This window comes from Paramisgurnus dabryanus, chromosome 1, assembly GCF_030506205.2.
Source record: "Paramisgurnus dabryanus chromosome 1, PD_genome_1.1, whole genome shotgun sequence".
In the NCBI taxonomy this organism is placed as follows: Eukaryota; Metazoa; Chordata; class Actinopteri; order Cypriniformes; family Cobitidae; genus Paramisgurnus; species Paramisgurnus dabryanus.
In genome coordinates this window covers 42,055,810-42,072,134 of record NC_133337.1, presented here as the reverse complement: position 1 = coordinate 42,072,134, position 16,325 = coordinate 42,055,810, and the positions used below count along the sequence as shown (strand labels likewise).

At 42.8% G+C, this 16,325-nt stretch overlaps 1 protein-coding gene across 1 annotated transcript in view; it reads right to left on the bottom strand.

The window, feature by feature from the left end:
• The window catches only part of ppp2r2d (protein phosphatase 2, regulatory subunit B, delta), a 23,667-nt gene extending 7,342 nt beyond the window's left edge, over positions 1-16,325 (bottom strand). Inside the window, exons 1-5 of the mRNA XM_065262512.2 lie at positions 16,137-16,325; positions 15,811-15,885; positions 2,524-2,621; positions 2,264-2,429; positions 2,030-2,142 (exon numbers count right to left, since the gene is read on the bottom strand). Coding sequence (XP_065118584.1) covers positions 2,030-2,142; positions 2,264-2,429; positions 2,524-2,621; positions 15,811-15,885; positions 16,137-16,143 — 459 coding nt within the window. The 5' untranslated portion in view covers positions 16,144-16,325. The remainder of the gene's footprint in view (positions 1-2,029; positions 2,143-2,263; positions 2,430-2,523; positions 2,622-15,810; positions 15,886-16,136) is intronic.

Here is a 16,325-nt window from a genome sequence, read left to right as displayed (position 1 = left end):
ATAAACCCACCTCTAGTCTCTCCTATCCTGGTTTGGTAAAAAAAATCTTAGTAAAAAAGTAATTTCACAGGAAGGATATTTTAGGCTGAAAATTCTTTGCAGTGCATCCAATAGTTGTGCACGATATTGACAAAAAAAAGTTACAGTACAATAACTTGCCAAATGACGCGATAACTTGCCAAATAATGTGATATGCAATATTTTAATGCTTTGTTTGTAAAATCAATAATAACTATTTGTAAAACTGAAAATTATATAACCAACTGGTTTAAAAAAAAAAAATTGGGAAAAGAAAGCAGCTCTCTTTCACGCCAGTCTCTCTGCATCGACGTAACAGGGTCATGACATTAGGAAGCCGTTTTACCTTGATCTATTGACATATAACAGGTCTTGGTATCAGTAATACATCCCACAACTTTCATAGATTAAAATTATCAATAATGAAAAATGCAGCATTTTTTTGTGATTGTTGCGGACAAAAATCCTTAATCTTGCTGCATGTTTTCTTAAAAAAATGCGATGGAATATGCAGGATATTTATGCAATTTTATGTGGGAAATTGCAAAAACTGTTGCATAATCACGTCACTTCCTAAAATTGGCTGCGCATGTGTAAAGTAAATGCAAAATTTGAGAAACTTTCTGCTAAGATATATATGACTTTTTGCTATGGAAATGCTGGGATTATAAAATCATGCAAGTCCCGCATATTTTGCGAGCAGATATCTACAATTTATTGCACCTCCTGCAGCCATGTTACGGCAGCAAAGTCCTTGATTATAACGCCAGAATGAGAGTATAGTTTCTAGACATATCTAGAAAAATCTAAACTTTTTTTTCCGTCTGTCTTAGTACACGGTGTAACTACAGAAGAGTCAAGTTTTAAATAGGAAAATATTGGAACCCCTTGGATAATTTTGAGTTTGATGCTAATGGTCTAATCAGATTCAATGGATTATGCTAAGCTATGCTAAAAGTGCTAGCGCCAGACCCGGAAATCAGCTGAATGGATTCCAAAATGGTAAGAATCAAATTCCAAAAAAGAGTGGCCCTTTAAGAGAAAACATTTGCATAAAATAAAAAAGTGTTCCTGATTAATTTTCATGTTAATCTGCAAAAAAGTGATACTTACCATACTTACCCAATTTATGACAAAAAACTGAAGCCAAAACATTATTTACTAATTTCAAACTCTGTGTATGTTTTGATAATCTTCTGAATCTGATTTAACAAAATTCCTTCACAAAAATGCAATTATTTCAGCATTTGCATTTATTTTTTTAAGGTAAATACCCATATTTAAGAGTTTATTGTTTGAAAACAGAGGGTCTGCACTTTAGTTTTATATATTTGTATGTTTATATATTTTTATCATAACATTTTCCTGGACGGCATTTTGTGAAACATTTATGGAAAAAACAAATCACAGAAAAATGCTTATGGGCAACTTTTCAAAAAATGACAATCTGCGAATGAGTTAAGATTGTTCGGTAATGCAAAACACTGCTAGATGCATATTTGTGATGTTTTCGATATATCTTGTTGCCGTAGAGTTCGACAAGATCAGCCTCACCGGTGAGAGCAAGGTTACATCGTGTTAGCTTTTAAGATACATTGTTACAGTTGTGTGTCAAACACAACTATGCAAAAAAGTATTTTGGTATGGATCAAAATTTGCATACAGAATAATATAACCATTTAAAACTAAGTTTAGCACACGCTCTAATATTTTATTGTGACGTCATCCTACACTACATATACAGAATAATATTGTTTTTTTTCTAGAAAACTTCTTGCAAAAAATAGATTTAAACACTTTCAATGACCTGTATCTATTTATGTTTATTTTTAAAACTTTTCAGGGCCTTGAATTTTTCTCCTCAGATTCACAAAAGTTCAAGGAACCCTATAGGTGCCTAAAATTAGTATATGTACGCGAGATAAATGGTACATGTTTTATAACAATTAAAACTAAATTTCTACTAGTTGACTTTCCTGAAATCTTAAGTGCAATGTAAAGTGAGACTCACCCGTAGCGATGTAATTCGAAATGGATCTCGCAGTCGTCCATCTTCATCTTTAAGATTGTATCCTTCTGCTCGTTTGTCTCGCTCGCTAATCTTCCATAGTTTGATGGTTTTGTCTGTTTGATGAAACAAAACAAGACAGATGTATAAAAGCTGCTTTTGAACTACAGTGCACTTGTTGCTGTGTGTGAACAAAACTACCATTTTGCAATACATTATATAACTTCCTATTCTTACCGTTCGTGGACAAAAGAAAGTGTGCAGCGTTCTGTTGTGGGAGCCATCTGATTTTATTGATCTTCTCCTCGATTTCTAAACTTTTCAAGTAATCAAACTCTGGTTCGTGACTCTGGAAAGTGCTGTACACATTATATTCACCTCTGGATAGAGGACGGTTTTTACTCTGTAGGAAAAAAACAAATTAATGAACACAAATTAACAGAGGTTTATTGTTAACAAAATAATGAAACAAAATAAAAATCTTTGTGTGGCATCACCTCCTGCTCTCGCTGAAATATGACGACTCTTCCCCCTTTGTCTCCTGTGGCTAGCAACTCCCCCGAATAGTTAAATTCAACAGTTGAGATAATGTCCGCTGGAGACAGAAAAAACAGATAAATTACTTATTTCATACAATTAACTCCCAAAGCTTTGAGAAAATAGAACCCAGGCCAAAGAGAGATTTTACAGTCAACATGAAATCGCTGTAAACCACCCATTTACTTGCAGAATACTCATTTATAGTCCTATCGTGGGCAATTTATCCAGTGAAAATAATAAATCCATCATTGCAAAATTAAAATGTGTAAGTTTACAAGACATTTAAGACATTTCACTTTACAGAACAATGCATATCAAAATCATTTTTATTAAATTGAAAATAAAAGTCCCCACACATCCCTTGCCATTGACCAGCAAAGCATGACACAATTCCAGGTCAAGATATATTAAAATTATCATAATATTCCACATTTTTTTGACCGTAATAAAATGCACAGCTCAATGGTATGCAATATTTTAATAAGTTCACTACTTCAAAAAGTTATACAAGGTCAAAGTTTAAGATCGATGGCAGATTGATGGTTTGTTTCCCAAAAAATAATAATAATAATATATAAATATAATAATAATTTTTAATGTAATTTAAAGAAATTATGCATATTTGAAGTAGTATTGCATCTCATTATTTAGCAAGTTATCACATAACCCCTTTTCATTTAATATTATAAAGCCTTGGTTGAGAGGAAATAAAAATTTATTACTAAAGTCAATTAATGTGTTTATAAAGATTTATTTTTGTTATTATATTGGAGAAAAAAAACTATGAAATCCTCAATTTATCTCCGACCCTTTACTTCCCGTTTCAATAGGAAATACATCAACACAAGAGGAAAAACTGCACTCGGTCTTAAACATGGTAAATGTTTGATGTTTAAACATGAAACTGTGACTCGACACAATCCTAATCCATCTGTTTTGTTAGGATCAGTGTTTCTCTCTCCACACCTCGCACCGCACCCATGTGATCTCCCACTTGAAGGGAAGGACGCTGGGTCACAGAGACATGATTCACTGTTCCTTAAAAACCAAACCATCAGCTCAATACAAACACTTAACATTATTAACATTTCCAAATCTGCAGTACATACTGATACTTCACATGCACACATCTTTATTGAATCACCATGTAGGTGGCATTGGTGCATGTACATACACATACGTACTGTAAAAATATTTTAAAGGAACTGGATTTAAATTATGAATTCAAAAGAGAGACTCCAGATCAGCAAAGCAGAAGCGTCACTGACACAATGTTGACTTATAAAAAATGAATCAAATCCAACCTGCTGTCTAGATTAAGCATCATTTTCGCGTCAGATTTTTGTTTAACAAGCATAACATCGACTTGTGTCAGATTTTAAAACGTTGACTCAAAAAGACTGTGTCTTGTTACATGGGAACTTTAACAGCTACAGAAACTTTCTGTTAACACAAAAATGTTTTACAAACTATAAAAAAGTTAAGAAATGGTTCTTTGGAAACACTTTAAATTAAGTTTTTGTATTTGTAAACAATGTAGTTAATGCATTCGAAAAAAAAAAGCTATACAGGGTTTCCCGCAGAAAATTTGTTAGTTAAGGTGGTAGGGTTGGGCGGTGGGTGGTGCTGGGGGGGGGGGGCGGGGCGTACGCGTCATGATGAAAATATTTTTATTAAATACACTCAAATAAAACTTATTTTTGAATAAACTATTACAGGAAATGAACACATACTAGATTATTAATGAATTAAATGTTTTTAACAGATACCTCTAACGAAAATAGCTGCGTGATGAAGTGAAACTAAAGGGTTAATAAATACAAACTGGAGCAGATGTTGTAGAACATTTAGGCCGTGTGGCGCACGTGCCCGCTTGCGGTATGAAGCGCGTCACGCTATTCTCCGAGATGCACTTGACGGCCTTTTGTTAAGGGAAATTATAATTTTTTGGACAACCTAGTTAAGGTGGTAGGGTTTCCCAGCTTAGGTGGGCCGCCCGAACTGCAAAGTGCTGCGGGAAACCCTGCTATATAAATACATTTTAATTGCATTGAATTATTAAAAGTTTCTGAACTCTTTCCTTGCCAGCAAAAAAAAGAGATATTGATATATTTCAAGAACAACATTATACATTTTATCAAATGAAAGAACAGACCCTTTGCCTTCAAACAAATCCACAAAAAACGTTTACATGCAGAGTTACTTTATCCTGCACCTTTATGTTGCATGAAACTCCAAATTAGAAAAAAAGTAAAAAAAAAAAAAAGGAAACACTAAAACATCACAAAAAGCTCATGCACTGCAATCAATCCCAGTCTCTCACCATATACACAAAAACCTTGTTCACACTGTCAGTCCAAACAAATCCAAATTTCAGTGCATATCAGATTGAAATCCAATCACATTTAGAACATGTGAACGACCAAAAAAAACACATGAAATCCGTTTTGTCTAATCAGTTTCAGGCTAGGTGGTTTGAAATCAGTTTCAAATAGCATTTTCGAAAATCTATTTCAGTTTGACCGCTCTGATCGCATGTGTGTAGCTTTTTGGTTACGTCATGCCATCACGTCACATAAACGCAACCCTAGCACAAACTTTGGAAAAGTCAATTTCAGATGAAATTATAGGGGTGTTTGGAAAAGTCCATGTATTGGGAAATATAGTTCCCTTTCAGTCGGTCACTACGACGTCACGTCGTGACCGACGAATTGGGAACTCGCTTAGAGAGACCAATCTGCTTCGAATACTACTAAAACGCCAATGAACTTGGCATTGAGATATTTGCATAATGCTGGCGCCGCCCCGCCAGGTGCGTATATAAGCAGCAGGTGCAAATAGGGAAATTAGCTTTTATTCGCTTCGAAAGCCGGCAGTATCTGCTACTGAGAAGCTACTTTACTCTGTTGGGATTTGATTGCTGAAGTTGGTTGAACTAGCAGTATCACAGCGGACGCTTCGCTTATTCCACGGCTCTACATCTGTTTATTGTTTTGAGTTTAGTGTGTGCGTTGCCTTCCTGTGCGCTCATCAACTAAGCATCTGAGTGAATTTCCCTAAAAGAGTGATACGAGAGAGCTTTGTGCCTTGTTAAAGGCAGCCACTCTCTCGTATATGCGGGGATCAGCGTCCTTTTCAGGATAGCTTTTCGCCCGTGCGATCTTGGATGCGAGAAGTATAAGGGTTCCAGTGACGGTCACGAGCGCTGTCTTCGTGCTCAGGCATTGAGCACTCCGGGGCTGCGTTCGTGGAGAGTTTCTGTTCTCTCTGTGAGAGCATAACCCTCTTGGATTGCGGAGACGACTGTCGTTTCTACGGGAACGCTGTCCGCGCCTTTGCAGTGCTGACGCCGCCATGGTGCGGCTGTCAAGCGCTCGCAGGGCGCCCTTCACGTCACTACGCTGAGTAGGACGGAGGATGCGTCCTCCACCTACCGGCCTTCTCATCCTCAGCCGGTTGAGGCTCCGGTGGAGACTGCAGAGTCGTGTTCTACGATGTCTGCCGAATCCATTGGACCTCCTTCTGGTCCCGTCACTTCTGCAGCATCAGAGGGGTGTCCATTTTTCCTCCGAGGCAGAGTCGTTCCGGAGATGGCGGCCGTGCCCGCTCGAGCGGCGGAGACGGTAGAGTTGGAAAGGTTAACCCCTCTCCGCCCGAACCGTCCCGCCCACATGATTGGTACTTCGGAGCTGCTCGGACCTCTCGGTCCTCTCCTCCTGTGCCTTTCTTCCCCGACGGCACGAAGAGCTGACGTGATTTGCGGCCGTCCGGCCGTTCAGCTTTCACCCCTCACCTCCCTCACCAACGGAGCCGCTAAGGGCGGGGACCCCTTCAGTGGAGCGGGATGCGTTCCTGGAGGGACCACCCAACCCTTCCCTCCCGTGTTTGTAGACAGTCGTCCGGTTACGGACGCTGCCCATCAGGCATGCCGGAGAGGCGGCTTCAGCCCTGCACGTAATAACGTTGCTGCAGGCTCACAAAGGATTTACCAGGGAGGCCGCGACCTTCAGTCGTGCGATGTCCACCTCAGTGGTTCAAGATCGCCACCTTTGGCTGTGTCTGGCTGACATGACGGACGCAGACGAGAACAACTTGAATGCTCCTGTCTCACAGACCGGCCTCTTCGGCGAGCCAGGGGAGTCGTACAGCTCCGCTGCACAGACTGAGGCGATCTCCTAGGTCATGCCCCGGCGGAACAGAGCTGCCCTTGGTCCACCACGCCGGCTCCTCAGTCTGCCTCTCGCCGTCGGCGTCCTGCGGCGACCACCTCCGTTCCCCTCCTCGGACCCCATCTCGGCAGCGCAGGGGAACCGGTCGTCAGCAGCTCGCCCCGCCCGCTTAGCCGCTTCCCGTGAAAATCGGGAGTTTAAGTGGCCAGTGAAGGGCGACCCGGATTGGCAGAGGATCACTCTTCAGGAGATGGAGCTCCTTCCCCCGATAGAGGGTCGGGTGGAAAATCCTTGGTTTGCATATGTTCCACCGGCTGTTTAGCCGGTACCCACTAACCACACATAGAGTGCATTCCTCTTCCCTCTCCAGGTCTCCAGAGGATCGAGAGAGCCGTGAGCGGGCACACACCAGCTCACCCTACCTCTCCTCTATCGCCAGCGGGTGACCTGAGGAGTCCGAGCTCTCCGCTGAGGAGACCGGACCACCAGCACCCTTATCGGAGTCTGCGCTCTCCGCAGAGGAGACCAGACGACCGTCACCCTCAGCGGGCTCAGGTCAGTGTCACACACACATACTGTAGATGTTTATGCTGTCACAGCAGACGCACCGGCAGTCCCACCTGTCTCGCTTCGCTGCCCCACCGCGGGTACTTCGGTAGTGTCGTTATTTCTCCTCGTACGGTGCCTGGGTGCTTGGCTTCAGTTCCCAGCCCGTTTCGTTGGGTTTTACGCACGATCCGCCTCGGTTACGAATCCGGCACACCCCAAAATTCGGGCTTTCGTTTCACTGTAGTGAAAGCGTCCGATGCACATGTACTGCGTGCAAAAGTCGATATCCTGTTGGCGAAGGATGTTCGAGCCGGTCCCTCTTACAGAGATGATGATGATAGGGTTTTTCCAGCCTTTATCTCATAGTACCCAAAATACGCGGCGGGTTACGATCGATTTGATTTACGCACCGGCTCTACGAAGGTGTTCTTTTTGGATGATAACGCCGAGGCTCGTATTTCAATATTCAGATCGGTTTGCAGCCTTAGACCTGTAGACGTGTACTTTGTGTCCATCTCCCCTCGCTTTAGACCGTTTTTCGCTCTGCGTCGTGGGGTGGGCATATTAATACGAAGTACACCATTCGAGCTGTCTCTCTCTCTCCGTGTCTCCATGTGCTAGTCACGGCATTAAAATGTCAGAGAGAGAGCGTTGTTCGCATTCTGCTTTTTTCTACGTCGACTTATAATAGCCCGTTCTTGGCAGACGTGTGCGAACACAGAGAGTTAATGCTTTGGCATCTCGCTCGTTTAAGTCTTCAGGTCGACTGGGAAAGAGCAACTTTGCCCCGTGCAGAGGATCCTTTTTCTCAGTATGGAAATAAGACTCGATCGACTAATTGGCGTGTTTAACAAGAGCGCGCAACCAGTCAGTTCTGACTTGCCTCGGTTTAATTCGAGGGAAGTACGCGGTCCCTCTGAAACAATTTCAGAAGCTCCTGGACATATGACAGCATGCTGCGACTGTGACGCCGCCCGAGCTGCTTCATATGAGACCGCTTCAGCGTTGGCTTACGATCGAGTCTCGAGGAGAGCGTGGCACACCGACATACACCGTGTAAACATTGCACCTGCGTGTCATTTAAATTTTTCCCCGTGGTAGACCCGGCATTTCCGATAGAAGATATGCCCCTGAGGGGTCTCCTGGCATTCTGTATATTGCAATGCCCTCAGCACGGGATGATCAGCCACGTATGACGGGCTTGCAGTCTCAGGGGTGTGCATAGCACCCCAACTGCCGCGAGCGGTGCGCTGTATATCTGGGACTTGTACGCTCCGCTATGGAGATGCGAGGGAAGGATGTATTAGTCGACACCGATAACATTGCGACTGTTGCGTTATTTACCGTTAAGGCGGTTTTGCGCTCTCGTCACCTGTCGCATCTCGCTCGTCATCTCCTCCTTTGGAGTCAGAAGCATCTGAGGTCCCTTCGTGCCATTTACATCCCGGGTTCGCTCAATACAGCGGCAGACGCGCTTCCCGAGCTGCGCCCCCGGCGAATGGCGACTCCACCTCCAGACGGTCCAGCTAATTTGGAAGAAGTTCGGTTGTGCGTAGATAGATCTGTTTGCGTCGCCGGACGATACCCACTGTCGCCTATTTTATTCACTAACCGAGGGCAGCCTCGGCGTGGATTCGTTGGCACACAGCTGGCCGCGGGGGGTGCGTAAATACGCATTCCTTCCAGTGAGCTTTATTGCGCAGACACTGTGCAAAGTCAGGCAGGACGAGGAGAGCCTTTTATTAGTCGCCCCGTACTGGATTGGTTTTCAGAGTTAATGCTCCTCGCGACAGCCCCTCCCTGACGATTTTCCCTGAGGAAAGACTTTCTTTCTCAAGGAAGGGGCACATTATGGCACCCGCGCCCCGACCTGTGGGATTTCCATGTATGGTCGTTGAGCGCGCGCAAGGTTTAGGTGATTTATCGCAAGCGGTATCTAACACCATCGACGCGGTTCGAGCACCGTCCACAAGACGGGCTTACGCGCTTAAAGAAACCTTTTTCGTCACCCGGTGCTCTTCGCAACGCGAGGACCCCAGAGAATGACCATTAACATTGTGCTTTTATATCTTTAACATAGGTTAGATGGTAGGCTGTCCCTCCTCCATTTAAGTTGATATCGCCGCTATTTCTGCTCATCACTCACTTATCAACGGCAGATCAGTTGGCCAGCATGATTTAATTATTACATTTTAAGAGGCGCTCGCAGGCTAAACCCCTCGCGCCCTCCCTCTTTCCTCCTGAGACCTGTCCATGGTGCTGAAGCCTTCAGGTCTCCCTCTTGAGCCTTTGCAGTCTACGAGTCTGATGTTTTTATCAATGAAAACTCTGACCCTGATAGCATTGGCCTCCATGAAGAGAGTAGGGGATTTACATGCATTCTCTGTTGACGTTTTGTGCTTTTAGTTTGGTCCTGCTGTCTCACTGAGACCCAGACCAGGCTACGTGCCCAAAGTTCCCACCACTCCCTTCAGAGATAGGTGGTGAGCTTGCAAGCGCTGCCCCCGGAGGACGCAGACCCAACCATGGCTTTGTTGTGCCCCGTACGCGCACTGCGACTCTACGTGGTTCGCACGCAAAGCCTCAGGACCTCAGACCAGCTCTTTGTTTGTTATGGTGGCCAGCAGAAAGGGAAAGCTGTCACTAAGCAGAGGATGTCTCATTGGATAGTTGATACTATCGCCCTGGCTTATAATCTTCAGGGTATTCCTTGCCCCTTTAATTTGAGAGCGCACTCCACACGGAGCGTTGCCTCATCTTGGGCTCTAGCTCGTGGTTCCTCGCTAACAGACATCTGTAGAGCTGCTGGTTGGGCGACACCTAATACGTTCATTAGATTTTACAGTGTTCGTATTGAGCCTGTATCCTCTCGTGTTCTTTCCTCACCAGGGGGAGCACGGAGAACAGTCTCACAGGTCGGCTTGCAGCCTCCATCTGATGCTTCATAACTGTGTCAGTATGGAAGGCCTTCAGAACAAAAATGCGTAATGGTTTGAATTGTTCTTCCTCCGCTGCCTTGGCAGCCTTTGTTGCGGAGCATTGGCTGTCAGCCTTCACTAGCTGCATCCTCGCGAACCTACGTGTTGGCTCGGGCTCCACATTGTGTCCCACCGGGTTCCTTTGTGAGTATTTTTCCGTGGGGTTAATCCTACTAGCCCACGTTTCCCTTAGCAGAGCACTGCTTTGCTTACACAGCCACGGCTGTCATTTTACCTCAACTACGGTTGACTTTCGCCCACCATTAACCCTTAAGACGGGTGGTGGCTTCCGCAGCGTTCCTATCCCGCTCAGGTAGGGCGCTTCCCAGTCGCTGGCACTTCTGTGGGGTTAAAGGAACATCTAGTGCCCGGCCTTCTGCCTTAAAACCTAATTCTCCTTATCCTTAAGTGGAACCGGAGGGCTTTACGCAGACACTGGAAGAGGTCAGCCCCTAGTGGCGTTTTGGTAGGGATTCCCAATTCGTCGGTCACGACGTGACGTCGTAGTGACCGACTGAAAGGGAACGTCTCGGTTACGGATGTAACCCTCGTTCCCTGAAGGAGGGAACGGAGACGTCACGTCCCGTCGCCACAGGTGCTGCCACCTGCTGTTACGGCCGGTCACACTTTCCGGCTTTCTCAGCGAAAAAGAAGCTAATTTCCCTATTTGCACCTGCTGCTTATATACGCACCTGGCGGGGCGGCGCCAGCATTATGCAAATATCTCAATGCCAAGTTCATTGGCGTTTTAGTAGTATTCGAAGCAGATTGGTCTCTCTAAGCGAGTTCCCAATTCGTCGGTCACGACGTGACGTCTCCGTTCCCTCCTTCAGGGAACGAGGGTTACATCCGTAACCGAGACGTTTCTACAACATCAGACGTCGAGGCAGATTGTCATGCCAGTACGACGTCATTCCCATAAAAAAAGATCATGGCAGAACGCTACAGGATGCACGAATCTGATTTAAACACAATATGGACAGTAAGTCTGTCAAATCGGATATGCACCAAAATCAGATATGGACTGACAGTGTGAACAAGGTCTTCAAGATGCTGTTTTTCTTTTCAACCCAGCATTGGATCAAAAAGAGACAAACTAAACTTGTTCTGTTGTAATTTAAACTATGTTGGGTTGTTTTAACCCAACGCTGGGTCAAATTTATACATTTTCTAGTTTTTTCTTGTTTCAACTTTGACCCAATGTTGGGTTGAAACAACCCAGTTTTTTTTGTGTACATGGGACTTTTATATAGACAGAAGTAGGGACTTTCATTTTGTTTTCTGGCCCTTGTTCACCACACTTTTACTGTACGAGAACGAGCAGTTCATTAAAGTGATGGCATGATTCATTTTGATGTGAACGATTTCTTAAAATAAATAAAACGAGTTTTACAGATGTTCAGCTTTCTTATATCATCTTTTTAAAATAAAAATGGTCTCTAGAGTCTGGAGAGAATTTTCCATGAAACATCAAAAATAGATGAAGGCAAAAGAAGCCATTGGTTAATAAAAGTCCAGTGTCACATACATGACAGAAAGTAATGGGATGACTGAAGCATTAGTCTCTAAATCTCACGAAAACTACTGTAATATGTACAGGTCATATTTCATTCAAACCTAAAGCTCATAATACAGTCTCCTATAGAAAATGATAACTAGGACCATATATAGATTGTTTTGCCATGCAACTCTCATTACTGTAATGCAAAACAAACACTTATTGTTATGCAACTAAACATCAAAACACTTGCAATCTCATTACTGTAAAGTTTTATTTGTGTCTGCACTGTTTAAATTGTTAGTCCAAATTTTTGATTAAATTTGATTAAAAATTTGCCCTTTTAATGCATCTCACTGTTGTCTTAGCATCTCAAAAAATAGTGCGCAATGTTTGAAGAATTAAACCTTTTTTTTATTGTGTACATCACGTAAACATGTCATGTGCGAACAGCTTATAAGGTATAAAGTAAAATGTTAAAGTATTACATGAAATACAGAAAATAGACACTATAATAACACATGTAACACAAACATGTCTTATTAGTGATTAACACAATTAGTTATTAACGACCCTAATCTTTAATGTTGTGCTGTGTCTGCACATCTTTCCTCCGAGACAAAAACAAAACAACTGTAAGGGCTAAGCTGAAATACAGTACAACATCATCATCAGCAAAGGAGACAGAGGCAAGAATATCAAAAATTATGCCAACCCATAATAAAGCCACCTAAGCATATATTACGATTCATTCCGAAGCATCTAACGTCCACGTCGGACATCGATACATTCAAAAAAACTACAGCATTGATTACATCAGCGCCTCTCGGAGCGAGATATAATCACAGCATCATACAGTAAACCCAAACAACACCACATAAGATGACGCGGGACCGCCGGGGAGCCTCTACGGACGAGGAAACGCAGACAGAGCCTGTCCTGTTAAAACTGAAAAACAAGCGGAGCCCTCACTGTGACAGTCGAACGGAGATAAATACGGACATACCCATCCTGAAAGGCAGAGAGAGGCCATTATAGCACAGACCAGCGGCACACACAAGACAGCCGTGGAAGATTTAAGAGCCTGGAAGAAGATGAGATGGGATGCGGACGCCGTGGGCTCGCCTGTGGGAGGGTGAGAGAGGGGCGTCCTGCAACCATGCCAGTCAGGTAAGACGATAAGGGAACCCCTCCGTGTAGGTCTCACAACACAAACTGATATGGAGATTCATTCATATCACTTTGATACACATTTGTCATCACTTCACTCATTTTATTCACATATACTACTAGGTGTGGGCTTAGGTTTACAGTTCAGTCAAATAATATTTCAATAACATAAAATATTCTTACTCATGTTTGTTTATATAAAAATTTTTTTTTTTACTTTTACATTTACTTGTCCATAAATATTACAAAAAATTTTTTCCCAAACATTTAATACCCAACATTATTTCATAGCAATGTGAATGCATTTTTTGATGTGGTTAATTCATATGATTTATTTTGCGCCTGGGATGATGGTTTAGGGGCGGGGTTAGGGGTAGGGTATAATCGTTTTTTTTAATAATTTGGCCATTTTCAAGTTTAATTGACAGACAGAAATCTAAGAGGACAGGAAAGGACGCCAAGGTGGGAATCGATCCTGGGTCGCCGAAAGCAAATCTGTGCTACGTGTCAGTGTTTAAATCTAATAATCGCACGTTTTGGTACAATTTACTTATTACCAATTCCTGTGAGATCAGGTTGTAAACCCGGCAAAATTCAAGAATAGTGCTCAGCGCTCAAAGATTGTCAAATCTAACAATAGAGTCATTATAAAAGTTGTTTCGCACATTTATTCCTAAAAATTCGTTAGTAATTCAAGTGGCCACGCCCTTAATTATGCAAAAGTCTTAATATAATGTAAACGGATGAGTTACAAAAAAATGCAACCTCTCACAGTGGTCATGAAGGGCAAAATTAGCTATACAGACCAAAAACACTTTTGTACCAATCTCTAAAAACATTTATTTCTGCTGTAAAGTTGGGCATTTTAACATTGGGGGTCTACGGGAATTGACTTCATTTTGGAGCCAGTCTCTAACGGCCCGTCGATGGATTGCAGTTTAAAGGAAAACACCAACGTTTTTCAATATTTTACTATGTTTTTACCTCAACTTAGATGAATTAAAACATACCTATCTTTTTTCAATGCGTGCAGTTTTAATCTTTGTACAGCGTTTCTTGAATGTGTTAGCATTTAGCCTAGCCCCATTCATTCCTATAGCTCCAAACAAAAGTTTTATTTTGTGCCACCATACTTACTCATGTAACAGTCTTTAAATACGGAAAACATGGAAGTGTTGGTGGCTTCTAAATTCACCCCTGTTTGGATCCTAAGGAATGAATGGGGCTAGGCTAAATGCTAACACATTCACAAGGCGCTGTACAAAGATTAAAAGTGCATGCATTGAAAAAGATAGGTATGTATTAATTCATCTAAGTGAGGTAGTAAAAAATTGGAAAACTGTGGTGTTTTCCTTTAAGTCACTTCCGCATTGGCTTCATCAGAGAGATCGGAAGGTTGCCCCTCGGTCACCAGGGAGAGAAGACACTCGCTACTTCCATTTCATGGAGACTTTAAACATAAGCTACACCCTTATCATTTTGGTTTAACAAAATATCTACGTCCACAATTAACACAAAGTATTCACATGCAGTCTTACAATACAGTGTTCTCGAAATAACCTTCTCGACCACATAAGGACCACGTCACTCGGATGATATTACACAACAAGTCCATATACGTTGTTTTCCCTAGAAATCAGTTTTATTTTCAGAGCGGGATGCAGAGGTGTGGAGGTCAAACACACAATAACCCACCAGCATAAACACAACACCCAAAGAACTTAATAAAAATTTCTAAAATGACAATAGTTTTTCATAATGATTTCTACTTATTGTGAAATGAGATGGTTATTAAATAATTGGGTTTCCTTAAAAATTTTAACATTATATCATGACACAACAATGACACACAGCACAACCCAGACCAGGCCGAAAGTATGTGCTGCAGCAAAACAATACATAAAAGTCCTCATTATAATACATCATAAACATAAGTCTTTCATACACAGAATCTCGGCATTCTAATGCATTCTAATACATAAGTGCAAATCTGTCATCCATGCTCCGAAACATTCATGCTTGGATCATCATCATGGATGTGGAGCCATCCTCGGATACGGCACATATGAATGAAGTAAGCTGGTCTGACCAGTTGGACGTGCTTTCCGCTCTTTCAAAGACAGGATGTGCTTCCCTACCGAAGCCCCGGAAATCAGCACACATTCCCACTAAACCCCCACCATCAGCCCCATCCATCATTGTACCTCATACCATGACACATCGACCTTTTATTTTTTATAAAGCAAAATGGGCTGTGCCATGTTGATTCATCCAACTGACTTACAATACTTCCTAAGATTAAAAAAAAAACTCAATGAAACATCTTGAAAGATTCCTGTGTTGATGTAATTCCTTTCAAACAGAAAGTTGATGTTGGACACTAAAGGAAATTTTAAACACCCAAATCTGAGGGGAACTTTTCACATGCACTTGTACATAGATGACCTTAAATGTACAGTACTTAAATTTACCCGTTCAGCATATATGCTTTAATCCAAAGTGACTCACAATGCATTTTATGCTATTCATTTTACCAGTATGTGCCCACCATGAGAATCAAATCCATGATCTTTGCGTTGCAAACAGATCTACCTATTGAGCAACTGAAAGACAATACTTCTATATTAATAATATGCATTACAGTACTGTATAGTATGTGTCTGTCTGTCTATCTATCACAATCATGAACTCTCAGACATAAGCAGGGCCCATTGAAAGTTATTAATAACATCTCAGATGAAGGTACACAATGCTAAGTGGGTGTGAATATGCCTCAAAGTATAATGCTAGCAAACCCCAGCCATCATAATGTTATCTTTTTCGATACCTCCAACAGCAGTAACCCGAGAGCTTTTAAAAACAAGACACGGCATAAATTACCTTCTGCAACATCTTCATCGATGGCTCCTTTCACCTGGGAGAAGCACCACTGGAAATCATTGCTTCCACCAACCCCTGCAACCAACACAACACAAATGCATGTGAATGCATGCTCGATTCGACCCGTTCGATATATATCATCAACCCCAAAACCCATCTGCATAAATAAATACCCCATACGAGCATGCACACTGCAATAAATTACAGTACAAGGGTTAGCTTAAGTGTCATTTAAAGGGGTCTGGTTTAATGTTTAGGCCGCGCCGCCGCCGCTGCTGCTGCGCGCCCCCGCCTACCAACACAAAACCCCCGCGCGGCGCGTTTACCTGCCATCCTCGCCTCGGTCTCGGGCCTGCGGTACGGCGTGTCCTCGAGCTCAGGCGTGCGATCGCGGGCGCACAGTGCGAACGAGCGTGGAGTGAAAGCGAGCGGAGACGCACGGAATCAGCGCGAGCGGGAGCAACCCGTGATTTCGCCTCGGTTCAAGATGGCGCACATTGCCCGTCGACATGACG